We start from the raw sequence: 15,166 nt of genomic DNA on the forward strand, positions 1-15,166 counted from the left end.
CCAGCCCAGCGACCTGGCCGCCTTCCTTACAGAGAGAGCAGGCATGGGTCCTTTAAGCCAAGGTGAAGTTTGGACGCCGACCTCACCACTCATCCACTGTTATTTTGGGGGTTGTGGGATGCACGTTAACAGGATGCCGATCCCATAGCAGGCACTTGGGAAACTGTAGCTGTTCACCTTGCCCATCCTGCGCAGCCCCTCATCTCCAAATGCTCTAGGAAAGAAACAAAGCCACAGGTGTATTAGGCAGCTGCGGCTCCTCAAGGCCCTCCCACTTGGGCATGGAGGGCACCCGATTGGTGCCTTGACCTCCTGGTGGGGGGCCTGGGGCTGCCAACGCTCCTGTGAGCTCCGAGTGCCGGTGGTGGGGGCACTAGGGGAGGGCAGCCCAGGGCAGGGCTGCGTAAGGAGACAGTCCTGCCAGGGACAGCAGATCCCATGCAGATCCACCAGTACCTCAAGTGTCCAGCTCCGAGGCAGTGACCGGGGTCCTGCTCGCCAGACCTTCCCCAGAACCTTTCTTCCTGCTATGCCACTGTGGGCCAGTCCCACCTGTTAGCATTGACCGGTGGCATTTGGGATTGCCAGGGTGTCTGGGAGCTTGTAGGAAAACACACTGTGTGTGTTGTACCCCTCGAGTGTGTCATGTGACCTTCTGGAAAGAAGGGGGGCCTTTTCGGGGTGGTGGCTCCTGTTCCTGTGCCCACCCCTCCCCACCGTGTTTGCCTGAAGCTCTGTGGGAAAGCGCCCTCGGGTGCGCCCACTCCCAGAGGTGGCCCCTCGCTGGCTGAGCAGCGGCACTCTCCCCGCAGGACAAGATCCCCATGGCGCAGCGCCGCCGCTTCACGCGTGTGGAGATGGCCCGTGTGCTCATGGAGCGCAACCAGTACAAGGAGCGGCTGATGGAGCTGCAGGAGGCCGTGCGGTGGACCGAGATGATCAGGTGGGCCTCCAGGCTCCTGTGGGCTCCGGAAGACACGCTCCCATCTCCGTCTGTGAGCTGTGGTCGCTCTAGGAGGTCCTGGGGATGGGATTGAGGCTGACCACCCCTTCACCTCCCTCTCTTCCGGGAGAATTTAGGGTGTCGGGTCCTCCCCTGGTGGGAGCCTGCAGGGGACCAGCAGAACTGGGCCTCTGGTGCAGCCCTGGCCTGGCCAGTGGATGTACCTGCTGGGCTAGAGAGAGGCTGGGGTTTGTTGGGGCCAGTGCACCGGGGTCTCTCTAGGAAGTTATGGGTGACTCGCCTGGGAGTCCCTCTTGTCTGATGCTCCAGTCCGTGTGTCCATGGGGAGGGTCCCAAGCAAGGGAGGCAAGAGGGGCCTGGTGAGAGGGGGGCTTGGTTGGACTGGGTGGGGCTGAGTCAGGCTGGGCGTGGCTGAGTGGGGCCCCTCCCCCTGCCCTCCCCTGTAGAGCATCCCGAGAGCATCCGTCTGTCCAGGAGAAGAAGAAGTCCACCATCTGGCAATTGTGAGTTGGGGGCACTGGGAGGGCACTGGCAGTGGCCGCTGGGGAGGTCTCCCCTCAGGCCACCCCTCACCCCCTATGCTTCGGCTGGCAGCTTCAGCCGCCTCTTCAGCTCCTCCTCAAGCCCCCCTCCGGCCAAGCGGTCCTACCCCTCCGTGAACATCCATTACAAGTCACCCACCACGGCCGGCTTCAGTCAGCGCCGCAGCCACGCCATGTGCCAGATCTCCGCCGGCAGCCGGCCCCTGGAGTTCTTCCCAGATGAGTGAGTTTCCCAGGCCTACCCTGCCCTTCCCCGCTGGCCTGCACAGGGGGAGTCCCTGTGTCCCAGGGCCCCTCCCCTCCAGGCTCTGAAGCAGGACCGGTTTCCACCTTGCTGCTCTGGCGGCTGTGCTCAGGGGATGGGGTCCGTAGTGGGAAGGACACTGACCAGGCATCAGGGGTCATGACCTCTCCGTGCACACCGTGTGTACCCCTCCAGCCCCAGTGGGAGCATTGGATGTCCCTCAGCAGAGGCTGCGCTCCCCCACAGTCCCTCCGCTTAGTCCCGGAGGCCTGCGCCTTGCTCCTCGGGTGACCCCCAGCAGGCAGCCCGCAGCCATTTCAGGTGCCACCAGGGCTGTGGGTCCCTGCCAGCTGGCCCAGGGCAGCGGCTGGATGTGGCCTCCAAGCCTAGAGCTGGGGAGAGCCACCTGCTGTCAGATGGGCGCCCGGCAGGGACGGTCCAGGTCCAGGAGGGAGAGCTCCGGGGCAGCAGGCGTGCTCCCTTGCAGACACAGTAACCTGCCCTTCCTTCGCCAGCGACTGCACGTCCTCTGCAAGGCGGGAGCAGAAGCGTGAGCAGTACCGCCAGGTGCGCGAGCACGTGCGCAATGACGACGGGCGGCTGCAGGCCTGTGGCTGGAGCCTACCAGCCAAGTACAAGCAGGTGCTGGGTGCAGGGCAGCGTGGGGGGCGCCACAGGCAGGGAGCCCCTGGGGAGCCCCATACACGCCCAGGGCCCCAAGTCCAAAACCTGGAGGACCGGGTAGTGGACTGCGGCCCCACACATGTGAGCCGGCTAGGCCTGGCTCCCACAGCGCCCCTCTGCCTTGTTCCTGCAGCTGAGTCCCAACGGGGGCCAGGAGGACACCCGCATGAAGAATGTGCCCGTCCCCGTGTACTGCCGCCCTCTGGTGGAGAAGGACCCGACCATGAAGGTGAGCCCCGCGGAAGGCGTGAGGCTGGGAGAGGTCCCCCTGCCCCAGAAGCCCGTGAAGCCGGACCTCACGGCCCTGTCCTCCCAGCTGTGGTGTGCCGCGGGCGTCAACCTGAGCGGCTGGAAACTGAGTGAGGATGACCCCGGGAATGGAGTCAAGCCTGTGCCAGGCCGCGACCCTCTGACCTGTGACCGGGAAGTAGAAGGAGAGACCAAGAGCAACCACGCGTCCCCCGAGAAGAAGAAGGTCAGAGTGGCAGACAGGGCCAGGGCCACCTTCTGCTTCTGCCATCCCGATGGCTCTGCTATGACGAGTCTGGGTGGGAGTGACAGAAACGGAGGACAGCTGGGGACAGTGGCGGGAGACTGGGGTGGCCCGGTCCCCTGCCGGTGGGTGGGGCAGCAAGGGGGAGTGGAGGCTCAGGGCAGCCAGGCTGGAGCAGGTCTGTGCCTGCCCAGGAGCCGTGTGAGGGGCTTAGTGCCTGGAGGCTTCACTTTCTGTCCCGGCTCGATGTGGGGGCCAGTGACTTAACCACCGGGAGCTCAGCTTTCCTCTGAGGAAGGGAGGCCATGAGTGCCACGACCTAGGCACAACGTGCAGTTCTGAGTTCTCACCGTCCTGGCGACAAGGGAGGACATTCAGGTCCCTTAAGGCCATGGGTAAGGCTAGATCCTGAGAGATTCCAGGATCGCCCCCACTCGCCCCCCATTGCTGCTACAGTAGTGAGCGCTCAGGCACCAGCCCGTCCCTGTGCTCGGAAACAGGCAAAGGAGCTCCCCGAGGCGGACGCCACCTCCAGCCGCGTGTGGATCCTCACCAGCACCCTGACCACCAGCAAAGTGGTGATCATCGATGCCAACCAGCCGGGCACCGTCGTGGACCAGTTCACCGTGTGCAATGCCCACGTCCTGTGCATCTCCAGCATCCCCGGTGAGTGCTGGGCCCCTGCTGCTGGCCGGGAGTCAATGCGGAGCGTCCAGGGAGGAGCTGTCTGAGCCCTCTGCTCAGTCCTGTTAATGATGCAGGAGGAGACCCCTGTATGACACTCACCCGGTGACAAGGCGATGGGGTGGCATCACAAACAGCCCCTCCCTTCCCCCTGCACCCTCACCGGGACTGGAGCTCTGGGTAGGGTCCTGTCATGGGGGCTTCTCAGCGCGGGGTGACGGGGCTGTGACTCTCCCTCCAGCGGCCAGCGATGGCGACTACCCTCCGGGGGAGATCTTCCTGGACAGCGACGTGAACCCTGAGGACTCTAGTGCAGACGGCGTGCTGGCCGGCATCACCCTGGTGGGCTGTGCCACCCGCTGCAACGTGCCACGCAGCAACTGCTCCTCCCGTGGGGACACCCCAGTGCTGGACAAGGGCCAGGGTGAGTCCTGGGCCTGAGCCCGGGCGGCCGTCTTCTCTCACCCAGCCAAGCTCACCCCTCCCTTCCACAGGGGAGGTGGCTGCTGTCGCCAATGGGAAGGTCAACCCATCTCAGTCCACGGAGGAGGCCACGGAGGCCATGGAGGTGCCAGACTCTGGGCCCAGTGAAGCAGAGGCAGCTGCGGTGCGGCCTGGTCCCCTCACAGAGCACGTCTTCACCGACCCGGCCCCTGCCCCACCCCCCAGCACCCAGCCTGACAGGTGGGCTCTCCCAGGATGGGGCAGTAGGGGAGGAGGGTGGGGGGGAGTGGCAGAGGTGGGCAGGGACGGGCTTCCATGGGCTGCCCTGGAGCTGCCATCCTCCCTGCAGTGAGAACGGGCTGGAGACGGACATGAGCAGTGTGCAGCCTGAGCCGGAGCCCAGCGGGGACGCCGCGGGGGCCAGCAGCAGTGCTGCACCCACCATGTGGCTGGGAACCCAGAATGGCTGGTAGGCTGGGCCTTGGGGGCCAGGGTGGAGAGGGTCCCCTGGGTGAGCCCCCACCCACCGTGCCTCCTCCCGCAGGCTCTACGTGCACTCGGCTGTGGCCAACTGGAAGAAGTGTCTGCACTCCATCAAGCTGAAGGACTCCGTGCTGAGCCTGGTGTGCGTGACCCCCGCCGGGGGCCGGGATTGGGAGGGCCGAGGGCAGCCGGCCTGAGCCCGGCTCACCGCCTTCCCATTGCAGGCACGTGAAAGGGCGAGTGCTGGTGGCTCTGGCCGATGGGACCCTGGCCATCTTCCACCGAGGTGAAGGTGAGGCCTGGCACAGTGGGTGGGGGAGCAGCATCTGACGTCCAGGCAGGGCGTGAACCACCCGCATCGTGCGCAGAGGTGGCCTGGCCAGGCCTGAGCAGGGGTCGCGGGCTCTCTACAGACAGCCAGTGGGACCTGAGCAACTATCACCTGATGGACCTGGGCCACCCGCACCACTCCATCCGCTGCATGGCCGTCGTGTATGACCGCGTCTGGTGCGGCTACAAGAACAAGGTGCACGTCATCCAGCCCAAGACGATGCAGATTGAGGCAAGTGCAGGCTGGGGCTTCCACACACCTTCTAATGGACTCTGGTGGGGGCTTTGTGGGGTCAAAGGAAATGCACTTAGGGAAGCGACTGGTTCATCCAAGGTCATGGGCCAACAAAGGGCAGCTGGGCTGTGAATGCCCGTCTTTCTGGAGCCCACCTGCTGCTTCTCCCTGAAACAAGCAGATCGGCATCTGAATGGGCCCCCCGCACTTCCCTCAGGCACTGCTGTGGGGTCGGGCTGGGGTGCTGGGGCTCCTCCTAGGAGCCAGGACCCAAGGGAGCAAAGAGGCCCTAGAAAGGTGCCCATGAGCTGCTTCAGGGACTCTTGGCCATGGCAGCTTCAGGGCCCCCCACCCCGTTGACGGGCTGCCCTGACCCCACAGAAGTCGTTTGACGCCCACCCACGGCGGGAGAGCCAGGTGCGGCAACTGGCGTGGATCGGTGACGGGGTGTGGGTGTCCATCCGCCTGGACTCCACACTGCGTCTGTACCACGCCCACACCCACCAGCACCTGCAGGACGTGGATATCGAGCCCTACGTCAGCAAGATGCTGGGTGAGGGGCCACCCCAGCCGGGCATGTGGGGGCAGGAGGGTCCCCCCAGCCTCCCCCGCTGACCCGCCTCCCCCCACCCCCAGGGACAGGCAAGCTGGGCTTCTCCTTTGTGCGCATCACAGCCCTGCTCATCGCAGGCAACCGCCTCTGGGTGGGCACCGGCAACGGAGTTGTCATCTCCATCCCGCTGACTGAGAGTGAGTGACCCATGGACATCTGTAGAGATGGCCTGGCTGCCACTCACAGGCGCACGTCAGGGTCCCAGGGGCGGGCGCGTTCTGCCAGGACACAGGAGGACGCGGGCTGCCCTAGCCGCAGCCCTCCTCAGCCAGTCCCCCCTGTGACCACATCTCTCCTCTCTCTTCCATGCTCCGCCCCTCACCTCCCCCAGCTGTGGTCCTGCACCGAGGCCAGCTCCTGGGGCTCCGAGGTAAGTCTGGAGCGCCTGCCTCCTGCTCTCAGAAGGAAACCCCCCACTGTGGACGCCCTGGGGGCTGAGGCTGGCCTTGCCCCTCGGACTGGCTCTGGCACCAGGCAGGCCCCACCCTCTGCCCTCGGCTGCTGGAAAACTGGTCCTCCCAGTCAGCAGGTTCAGCCCCTCCGGGACCCTCTCTCTCCAGCCAACAAGACGTCCCCCACATCTGGGGAGGGGGCCCGCCCAGGAGGCATCATCCACGTGTACGGAGACGACAGCAGTGACAAATCAGCCAGCAGCTTCATCCCTTACTGCTCCATGGCCCAGGCTCAGCTCTGCTTCCACGGGCACCGTGACGCTGTCAAATTCTTTGTCTCCGTGCCAGGTGAGGGGCCGGGCCCCACTCCCCGCAGGGCTGCAGCCGCGGCCTCCCTTCAGGAGCCTGCGTGGGGGGCTCCAGCTGCCCCGCTGAGGTCCCTGTGCCCCAATGACAGGGAACGTGTTGGCTACTCTGAATGGCAGCGTGCTCGACAGCCCCTCCGAGAGCCCCGGGCCCACTGCCTCCGCTGCAGACACCGAGGCCCAGAAGCTGAAGAATGTGCTGGTGCTTAGCGGCGGGGAGGGCTACATCGACTTCCGCATTGGTGAGTGGGTGCCACCGGGGCCCCAGGTGTCCCCGGACAGGGGTGGCCCCTTCACGGCAGCTGTGCTCTCTCCAGGCGACGGAGAAGACGATGAGCCCGAGGAGGGTACAGGGGACGTGAGCCAGGTGAAGCCCCTGCTGTCCAAGGCCGAGCGCAGCCACATCATCGTGTGGCAGGTGTCCTACACCCCCGAGTGAGGCTGCGGCCCGCCGCCACCCCGCCCCGCCTGATGCCACCTGCCACGTGTACATACAGCCCCGCCCACCTGCTCACCGCCCACCCAGGGGGCAGCCTGCCCGCAGGCAGCCAGGCGCCCGTCCACCCCACTTCTAGCCTCTCAACCTGCAGCTTTCACCTTCGGTCCGGGCCTCCCCATAAGCTGGCAGAGAGCATAGGGTCTGGTTGGGAGCGGGGAGTGGGGTGGCGTCCTGACCAGGGAGGAGCAGAGCCTCTCGGGACACCCTCTCCCCAGCAGCTCCTGGCTGGCACCCAGCCCAAAGCCCTCCAGGCCCGAGGGCACTTCAGGGCCAGAGCGAGGCAGAACCCCAGGGTGGGTCGGGCCAGGGAAGCCCCTACAGGTGGCTCCGAGCTCCACCGTGGGCTCCCCACTCGTCACTCATTCCCAGCATCTCTCCAGGGAGTCGAGCAGGGACTTCACCCCGCTGAGTCTTCCCACCCTGAGTCCACTTGCCTTTGGCTGCTGCCCACGGGAGTGGGGGGTCCAACCCTCAGGGAGCTGGCCCAGTTGCTAGCCTTCCCTGGGCTCCCCCTCCCCCATCCCTGCCGCCCTGGGAACTGGCATGAAAGCACGTAACCAGGCTCCCTGGGGCAGCTGCCTGAGAAGACAGACACACACCCTCATCCCGCTCAAGCCCCGTGATCGTCCTGTGTGGCGGGCTCTCACCAGCCCTCACTGACCTGTGTCCTCCCCGACCCTGCTAGCTCTCTCTGGGCGAACACCCACCTTGTAGGAGCAGGCCCCTTCAGTCCCACCCCTCCCGGAAGCCCCTAGGGTGGAATTTCTCAGGCTGCCAGGGCAGGCCCAAGCCTCAGGAAGAAGGGGAGGCCCCTGGCCTCTCCCGGGGTCAGTCCTTGGATGTAGGCTCAGCCTCAGGGTGATGGGGAAAGGTGTGCTCCAGGGCCTGCCTCCTGTGCAGTCTCCAAGGAGCCCAGCTCCCAAGACACGCGACTAAGTGCCTAGGGGTAAGCGGTGTGGCCTGCTCCCTTGAGGGCATCTGATGATAGGCCACCGAGCAGAGGCCCAAGGGCTAAAGACAGGAGCCGCCTCCAGCCGGCTCTAGGCGATGGCGCCTGCCTGCTTTGAGGGGCACCGCCCTGGACTGCCAACTCCCCCACCTGCCCAGGCCTTATTCCTGTTCCTCGAGGCACCGATCAGGGCAGCCCCAGGCCCTGCTGCCCACCCACCTCCCACCAGAGAAGCACAGATCTTGGGCAGCCATCCCACGAGCCCAGCTGGCCACCACTGCAACCACCTGCAGCTGCAGGCTTCTCCCCACTGCCCTGCCACTCTCCACTGTGATGTACGTCAAGTCCCTTGTCTGTCCTCACAGGGCCTGAAGTGACTCGGGGGTTAGCTGGGTGGGTGCAACTGGGTGACACAATTCTCCTCAGGCTTTGGCCCTGCAAGTGAACCTACATATCTGCTCTGTAAGTAATAAATGTCTTAACATCATGCTTCTGTGTCCCTGGGCCCAAACCAACTCGAGCACAAAAGTTTTCCTCAATTTATTATAAAAAGAAGTACTGGGACAAGCCAAGTACTAGGGTGGCACCCTGCCGCATTCCAGACGTGCTGTAAACGGGCACAGGCCGGGCTGGGCCTACTGAGAACCTCAGCCAGGACAGGAAGGCCTGTAGCAACCAGAGCTCCGCAGGCGTGCACCACCTGCCCTCCTGTGCGCCCTGCCACAGGAAGGGTATTCTGAGCTCCTAGGGGTGGGTTCCACATGCGTGCACACCTCTGGGGCCTGGAGGAATCACCCACAGCCCACTGCAGACGGGCACATCTGCCCGACCGGCTACTCGTACAGCCAGTGCCCGGCGCTGTCCTCCCAGCACAGGAGCTCCTCCGCGCGGAACCAGAGTGCTATCTCGCGGCGGGCGCCCTCCACCGAGTCGCTGCCGTGAATCACGTTCCTGTGCAGGAGAGGCGCGCGTGAGCGCAGGCCCGGGGCAGACAGAGCTCGGGCAGAGGGCCCCCGCGCAGCCCAGTTCGGGGAGTCGGAACCGGCCTTACTTGCCGACCTCGATGCAGAAATCGCCACGGATGGTGCCAGGCGCAGCGTCGGCCGGGTTCGTGGCCCCGATGAGCGCCCGCGAAGCGCGCACAACGTCCAGACCCTGCCACACCTGCAGACGGGGTCGGGGGTCAGCATGGGGTCAGCGCGCCGCCCTCCCGCCAGCCAGCACTCACCATGGCCACCACCGGCCCGGAGCCCATGTACTTGACCAGGCGCCCGTAGAAAGGGCGCTCACGCAGCTCGGCGTAGTGCTGGCGCAGCAGCTCCTCCGAGGCCTGGGGAGGGAGGGGAACTGGACGCGTGCTCCTGGGACCTCCATCCCCCACGCGCGGGGACCCCGTCTCCCCCTGCACCCCACCCCGCCGCGCCCCCGACGCCCGGGGACCCCGCCGCCACCCCCCCGTCCCGCTCCCCACGCCTGGGGACCCCGGCCCTCACCAGCACCAGCTTCAGCGCCACCAGCTTGAAGCCCTTCCTCTCGAAGCGCCGAACGATCTCGCCCACGAGCCGCCGCTGCACGCCGTCGGGCTTCACGGCCAAGAAGGTGCGCTCGTGCACGCCGGTGTACGCTGTGGGGACCGCCGGGGTCGGGGCGCATCAGACCCGGCCGCACTCCCTACCCGCCCCGCCCGGCCCGCGCCGCTCACCCGCCGAGAAGAGATTGGCGAAGATGGTCAGCACCAGGCAGATCATGATGGCGGCAACGGGGCTCGGTCGGCTCGAGGGCCGGGGCGGGGGCGGCGCGCGGGCCGGGGCGGGGCCTGTGCTTAAAGCGGCCTGGTCGCCGGGCGCCACTACCTCGGTGGACGCGGAGAGGGGGTGTCTGTCCTTCACGCCGACGCCGGGACCTCTGCGGCCGCACCTGTGATTCCCGAATCCCCTCGGGTCTCCCCACCACCGGGCGCCTGCGCGGCACTCCTCTCACCACCCGGCCGTAAGCAGCAGTGTCAACCTGCTCCTCCCCACAGCCCTGCCAAGAGCCCGCTTTGGTACCCCAAACTCAAAGAAGCCACATCCCAGGGCTGCTTCATGTGCCTTTATTCGCATTCAGTTTGTACCTGGGTCCCGGCAGAGGCAACAGGTCATAGGGAGGGAAGCCAGCGTGGAAGTGACAGGAGCCAGCACCGGGGCTCCAAACCTGCGGGCCCTGCTGCTTCAGGCTTTCCCCCAGCAGCCACCTCCTGCGAGCCCCCCTCAGTCAGATCTGCGTGTTGGGGCAGCGGGGACAAAGGAAAGACACAAAGTGCAAGGTCTGACCCCACCCTTTTCCAAGAAAATGTAGAACCTCAACAAGTCACGGGGAGGTAGGATCCAAGCTCCCAGGGGGCTGATTCAGGTGTAACCGAAAACGATGGCGACTGCCTTGCACCCTTGCAGCAGCCTGCCCGCTCTGGCATTTTAGACTGCGGTGCCCTTGGTCTTTCTCTTCGACTCCTGGTTCTCAGGATAGTCCCAGGGATCAATGCGTATCCTCTTCAGATTGAGCATGGGCTCCTCCGTGCTAGTGTCTCCATTTCTCTGTCGCTCTGCTAGAATCATTGCGCGGAGGAGCGGCGGGTAGGGCACAGTGCGCAAAGTTTCCTCCGGCGCCGGCGTGAAAGCGGTGAAGGCCTCCTCCTCGTGCTTGGGCACCAGCCGCCAGTCGTGGTACATGACCTGTTCTATCTCCCGAGCCTCACTCTCCGTCTTTCCTGGGGAAAGAAGGACGAGGCTTCTTGCACACACGTTGGCGGAACAATCTGTTGCCGTCAGCCTCCCCACCGGGTTTGGACGCCTTACCTTTGAAGGTCAGGACGCCCCAGGCCTTCCCGTGGTCCAAGTTCTGCAAAGCAAGTGGGGAGGAGATCAGCTCAGAAAGCTCGCTTGCCCAGGAATCGGGCGACAGGATATCCCGTCCCACAAAGTCGCGCGCAGAGTAGATAGTGGTGCCCCGCGGTGCCGGGAGCTGAGGGGTGGGCACCGTGCACGCACCTGCGCCGTGTAGTCGGGCCGGACCCGCGTAAGGCGCCAGTAGCACGGCTCGTCGTGCTGCCACAGCCAGGACTTGCGCGTGACAAGGCGGCCCAGGCCGAAGAGCGGGAGGCGGCCGAGCAACTGCAGGAGGCGGCTCTCGCGGCGCACGTCGGCCCAGGCTCGCGCGGGCAGCTTGCGGCCCAAGTGCGGCCGCGTCAGCGTCTCGTAGTCCAGGGCGTAGCGCTCCGAATCGCGCGGCCGCTCCCGCTGCTCGCGCAGGGCCCGCACGCGGCGGGCCAGCTCGGCGATCAGCCGCGGCCGCACCTTCTTCCGCGCCATGGCCGGGCAGCCTCCGCGCTCCGGCCGGAAGATGCCACCGCGCGCCGCGGGGCGCGCCCGACGCCGGAAGCTGGTGTCCCCCGCAAAGGCGTCCGGGCGCGGCCGGAAGGGGAGAAGAGGCCGGGCGGGCCATGGCGAGCGCTGGGTCTGGGAGGGCCGGGGGCTCGTGTCGGGGCAGGGGATAGCCGCAGACCCCGACCTGGGAGATCTCGGACTCAGACGCCGAGGGCCCCGCGGGCGAGGAGGCCGCCGCCAGGGTCCGGGACCCGGCGGAGGAGCGCAGAGCGGCGGCCGAGGTGCTGCAGCGGCTGCGGCCCGAGCAAGCCGTGCGGCGCCTGGCGGTGCTCGTGGACCCAGGTGCGGGCGGGCGCGGGCAGCGGCCCGGGGTGGGGAGCTCGGTCTTGGGGAGCTTGTTTATCTGCGCTCTGGGAGCCGGACGGGAATCAGTATGTTGGTAACACGCTGTGCAGGCTGTGGGGCTGCTGTCCCCACCCAAGTAGTGTCCTCTCGTTGGGGAAGGAAGGAGTGACAGCTGACTGTCCTTCTGCTCCATTCAGCCATTCTGGAAGATGCCGGTGCCGACATCCTGACGGAGGCTCTGGACGCCCTGGGCTGTGAGTACCGCGTGGAGCCCGAGCGCCCTGCCTGAAGCCTCAGGTGGAGCAGAGTGAAGCCAGACCCTTGCCCCCTCAGTGTGAGTGTCCTGGGTTTACGGAATGCAGCCCTGGGTTGGGTGTTTTATGTGACAAAGCTCTTTTGAGAGGCAGCTGCAGCAATTGTGTACGTTTTACATACCAGTAAACTGAGAACGGGGAACGCTGAGTGAGTGGTGCACAGGCTACTCTTGGTAAGTTGCGGGCTGGGATCCAGAGCCTGAACGCGACTGCTGCTGAGGGATGCTCCATCCCATCCAGGCTGTGGCCACAGGTGTTGCTGCCTGGCAGACCTGCGCTGCTTTTAGTCTCAGGAGAAGGTGGGATGCTGGGTTTCTGTAGAGCAGTCCGGGAAGAACCTGCGCAAGCCTCAGGACTCCTGGGGTGCCCAGGCCATGGCCCGGGGTGCACGAGGCCAAGGGTGGGCAACAGTGCCCTGTATGTTCCCACAGGTGCCTCCTGAGGTGTGGGCTGCGAATGAGCAGGACCGGCTGCTGCTGCTGGAGCCTGAGGAGTTTCTGCAGGGTTTTGTTCAGCTGACCCAGGTGCGAGAGGGAGAGAGGAAGCAGTAATCCCTGACCACAGATCGTGAGGGGCTGGGTTCCCTATTTTGGATGTTGTGGGTGAGATGGGGGAAGCCAGCTGGTCTCTTGGCCTGGGAGCAGGTGGGAGCCACAGCTGCTTCTTGCGGGTAGAAGCCAGGATAAGGAGGGTTCTCTTGAGAACTGAGTCAGAAGTCAGGTGGTAAACTGCTGAGACGGGGCCTGGGGACTAGGGCTGCAGGCTGGCTGTGCAGTCCACCTTGTGACACCCAACCACTCAGCTTCTGCCTGGCGGGAGAAATAGGGATTGCTCAGCTGATGTTTGCACCAGAGTATCATTAGGTTTGACCTTCTGCCAGGTTACAGAGTTCAAGTTTCTCAGGTCCCAAGGTTCAAGGCTTATTAAGCACCTGTGTATGTCAAGCAAATGCCAGGCTGGGGTGCAGAGGTGGACCAGGAATTGGGAGGAGGGTTGAGTCCAACTCTTCTAGGAGCCTGGGGTGTACCCGGGTTCTTTCATAGATCTTCATGATCAAGTGGGAGGCACAGAGCTGGTTTTCTAAAGAGAGCTGGTTAGGTGGAGGAGTCCACCCGTCTCCTCCCAGCACCGCAGGGCTGTTCTTGGGCTCACTCCCCTGCTTCCTGCAAACTGGTGGTAGCCGGTGGGCCCCGCCTGCCGCAGCCGCGAGGAACAGGTGTGGTAAAACTTCTTGGCTTGCAGACATGTGGCCCAACCTGTTCTGTGCCCTGGATCACTCCTGAGAGCCCTGTCTGCCTTCACCTGGCTGTCATTGGGCTGGATGTTTATCTGTGGTACCGGTCACCCTAACACCCTTAGCCAGCCTGCCTGGGATGGGAGCGTTTGGGCGAAAGGCAGGGGTGGCCCTGGGGGCTGGTGTCACAGCTAACCCTCTCCCTTGGGCGGGCTCTGGGGGCAGGAGGAGAACTCATGGAGGGTGGGGAGCCAGAAGGACGGTCACCTCTGCATAGGTCTTACCAGTCCAGCACCCAGGAGACATGGCAGCCAGAGCGTCCAGCGGTGGCTCGTGCCAAGGTGGCAGTTGGCTGGCCCGAGGTGGAGGAGGTGAGGACCGTTGGGCTGGGCCAGATGGTTGGCATGGGCTCTGGCCCTTGGGCTGCTCTCCAAGACCCAGCAGGGGCTGGTTTGGCACGTGGGTGGCACGTGGGGTTGGTCTCAGCTGGGTGTCCCCCATGGGAACCCTCTGACCCACACCCACGGGCTCATCTCCTTCTCAGGCCCTGGTGCTCTTGCAGCTCTGGGCAAACGTGGATGTGCTGTTCGTGGCCTCCTGGCAGGAGCTGAGTTAGCATGTGTGTGGCTTCACCAAGGCCCTCACCCAGCGTCCCTTCTAGTGTGTGACCCTCACCCTGCTGGGGGCTGCAGCAGGAGGGGTGGGAGTGCCGGGCGGGGTGGCGCCTCTCTGGCCTCTTGAGCAGAGGGGGCTGAGGGTTTTGTTGAGCTGGGGGCGGGGCGTTCAGGAGAGGTGATGAAGAGTCTAGGCACTTCCCTGCATCCTCCCCTTCCCAGGCAGTCCCGGGAATCTGGGGCCTTTTCCTTCTGCACCACCGGGCGCTGGGCAGCAGCCAAGAAGAGTGGCAAGAGATGGCACCAGCCTGCGGGGGGCCTGGTGGCAGCATATCAGGCAGTTCAACTGTGTCAGCCCAGCTGTGGCCAATGCTGTTGTCGCCGCCTTCCCCTCCTCCTGCCTTCTGCAACAGGTGGGCCCCCGCCCCCCAACCAGACTCCCAGATATGGAGGCCAGGTCCCCGAGGTCTGCCCCACCTATCCCTGTGCCTGCCCTAGGTGTATGTGGCCTGTGGCATGGAGCAGGAGCGCCTAGCCCTCCTGGCTGACCTCCCTGTGAAGATGGGCAAGGGTGTGCGGCCCCGCAGGGTGGGACCTGACCTCTCCCACCGCATCTGCCTCTTCCTGACGACCACCAACCCCGACCTCCTGCTGGACCTGGGCTCCTGACCACACCTGTGGTACCAGACGGGCCCTTCTCCCACCTACTGGCAGGACTGAATGCAGCCCGCCCAGGGAACAGACTAGAAACCACGAGCGGTGGTGTGCGGGAGCAAGACACCCAGTACGACCTGCACCGGGGCTCTCAGGTCTGACCCCAAGATGGGGGCGCAGGAGGGGCAGCAGAGAAAGTTCTTGCATAACTGGGATGGGCAGAAGAGGAAATTCTTTCTCTCCAGGAGATGCCAAGCCGGCTGGAAGGTCTGGAGAGATGGGGGCAGGGCTCATATGCCCTGGGCCCTGTACACACTGGCAGAGAGGCTGCTAGCCAGCTAGGACAGGCAGGAAAGGCTGGGCAGCGCCTCAGGGCCCCACAGGGCAAACGCCGGTCACCTGGAGGCTGTGGGGGCGGGGGAGGCGGGCACCTTCGGAAGGGAGAAGCATTAAGACAAGGTCTTGAGGGAGAAAAGAGAACCAGGCCGTCACTCCTCAAGGGTGCTGTGACCTCCCCCCCCCCCCCGCCCAACAGGAGAAAAGCTGTGGACACCTGTGAGCCCCAGGCTTCAGTCCGACCCCTTTCATTCCATAGGTATGTAAGCATCAGACGTAAACTCTAAGTTTATTACGGTCGTTTTCAGCCTCAGACGAGAGGAACAGCAGCTGACAACATGCAAAGCAAGTTAAGAAAAACCCAAGGCCGGCGGCGACAGCAGGAA

The 15,166-nt window shown here is 64.8% G+C and overlaps 4 protein-coding genes across 12 annotated transcripts in view; 2 read left to right on the top strand and 2 right to left on the bottom strand.

Annotated features, from left to right (window-relative positions):
• The window catches only part of MAPK8IP3 (mitogen-activated protein kinase 8 interacting protein 3), a 51,371-nt gene extending 42,957 nt beyond the window's left edge, over positions 1-8,414 (top strand). For 6 of the 9 annotated variants that reach the window (XM_007100103.4, XM_024123531.3, XM_055090756.1 and 3 more), the window contains 19 exons: positions 813-943; positions 1,411-1,467; positions 1,559-1,729; positions 2,266-2,392; positions 2,568-2,663; positions 2,751-2,909; positions 3,428-3,593; positions 3,853-4,035; positions 4,106-4,295; positions 4,405-4,524; positions 4,600-4,680; positions 4,763-4,830; positions 4,952-5,100; positions 5,485-5,656; positions 5,740-5,853; positions 6,048-6,086; positions 6,277-6,456; positions 6,566-6,715; positions 6,791-8,414. In XM_007100103.4, the coding sequence (XP_007100165.1) occupies positions 813-943; positions 1,411-1,467; positions 1,559-1,729; positions 2,266-2,392; positions 2,568-2,663; positions 2,751-2,909; positions 3,428-3,593; positions 3,853-4,035; positions 4,106-4,295; positions 4,405-4,524; positions 4,600-4,680; positions 4,763-4,830; positions 4,952-5,100; positions 5,485-5,656; positions 5,740-5,853; positions 6,048-6,086; positions 6,277-6,456; positions 6,566-6,715; positions 6,791-6,912 (2,475 nt within the window). In that variant the 3' untranslated portion in view covers positions 6,913-8,414. The remainder of the gene's footprint in view (positions 1-812; positions 944-1,410; positions 1,468-1,558; positions 1,730-2,265; positions 2,393-2,567; positions 2,664-2,750; positions 2,910-3,427; positions 3,594-3,852; positions 4,036-4,105; positions 4,296-4,404; positions 4,525-4,599; positions 4,681-4,762; positions 4,831-4,951; positions 5,101-5,484; positions 5,657-5,739; positions 5,854-6,047; positions 6,087-6,276; positions 6,457-6,565; positions 6,716-6,790) is intronic. The other 3 variants (XM_055090761.1, XM_055090759.1, XM_055090760.1) reach the window with 3 other exon arrangements.
• A 32-nt stretch (positions 8,415-8,446) lies between these two features.
• NME3 (NME/NM23 nucleoside diphosphate kinase 3) lies at positions 8,447-9,989 on the bottom strand. Its single transcript, XM_024123505.3, has 5 exons — positions 9,624-9,989; positions 9,415-9,545; positions 9,150-9,251; positions 8,973-9,085; positions 8,447-8,872 (listed from the first exon to the last, which is right to left on the bottom strand). The coding sequence occupies exons 1-5, from the start codon at positions 9,667-9,669 to the stop codon at positions 8,755-8,757; spliced, it is 510 nt and encodes a 169-aa protein (XP_023979273.1). The 5' UTR covers positions 9,670-9,989; the 3' UTR covers positions 8,447-8,754.
• An 8-nt stretch (positions 9,990-9,997) lies between these two features.
• MRPS34 (mitochondrial ribosomal protein S34) lies at positions 9,998-11,311 on the bottom strand. The gene is made up of 3 exons (XM_007100151.4): positions 10,948-11,311; positions 10,756-10,798; positions 9,998-10,667 (listed from the first exon to the last, which is right to left on the bottom strand). Exons 1-3 carry the CDS (start codon positions 11,266-11,268, stop codon positions 10,375-10,377), a joined length of 657 nt encoding a protein of 218 aa, XP_007100213.2. The 5' UTR covers positions 11,269-11,311; the 3' UTR covers positions 9,998-10,374.
• EME2 (essential meiotic structure-specific endonuclease subunit 2) lies at positions 11,267-15,125 on the top strand. Its single transcript, XM_055089733.1, is given in 11 exon segments — positions 11,267-11,341; positions 11,454-11,625; positions 11,826-11,962; positions 12,374-12,466; positions 13,185-13,276; positions 13,454-13,547; positions 13,721-13,836; positions 14,013-14,076; positions 14,078-14,203; positions 14,289-14,599; positions 15,040-15,125. Coding segments are annotated over 10 exon segments (1,140 nt in total). The 3' UTR covers positions 14,460-14,599; positions 15,040-15,125.
• Positions 15,126-15,166: the final 41 nt, after the last annotated feature.

Source organism: Physeter macrocephalus, chromosome 14 (genome assembly GCF_002837175.3).
Source record: "Physeter macrocephalus isolate SW-GA chromosome 14, ASM283717v5, whole genome shotgun sequence".
Classification (NCBI taxonomy): Eukaryota; Metazoa; Chordata; class Mammalia; order Artiodactyla; family Physeteridae; genus Physeter; species Physeter macrocephalus.

What these genes read in the sequence shown, in the direction of transcription:
- NME3 (XM_024123505.3), bottom strand. Translation starts at nt 9,669, where the DNA reads ATGATCTGCCTGGTGCTGACCATCTTCGCCAATCTCTTCTCGGCGG. An exon ending in CGCCAATCTCTTCTCGGCGG is followed by an intron (nt 9,546 to 9,623) that starts GTGAGCGGCGCG and finishes CGGTCCCCACAG; the next exon opens with CGTACACCGGCGTGCACGAG. An exon ending in TGGCGCTGAAGCTGGTGCTG is followed by an intron (nt 9,252 to 9,414) that starts GTGAGGGCCGGG and finishes CTCCCTCCCCAG; the next exon opens with GCCTCGGAGGAGCTGCTGCG.
- MRPS34 (XM_007100151.4), bottom strand. Translation starts at nt 11,268, where the DNA reads ATGGCGCGGAAGAAGGTGCGGCCGCGGCTGATCGCCGAGCTGGCCCGC. An exon ending in GGCCCGACTACACGGCGCAG is followed by an intron (nt 10,799 to 10,947) that starts GTGCGTGCACGG and finishes CTTGCTTTGCAG; the next exon opens with AACTTGGACCACGGGAAGGC. An exon ending in GGGCGTCCTGACCTTCAAAG is followed by an intron (nt 10,668 to 10,755) that starts GTAAGGCGTCCA and finishes TTCTTTCCCCAG; the next exon opens with GAAAGACGGAGAGTGAGGCT.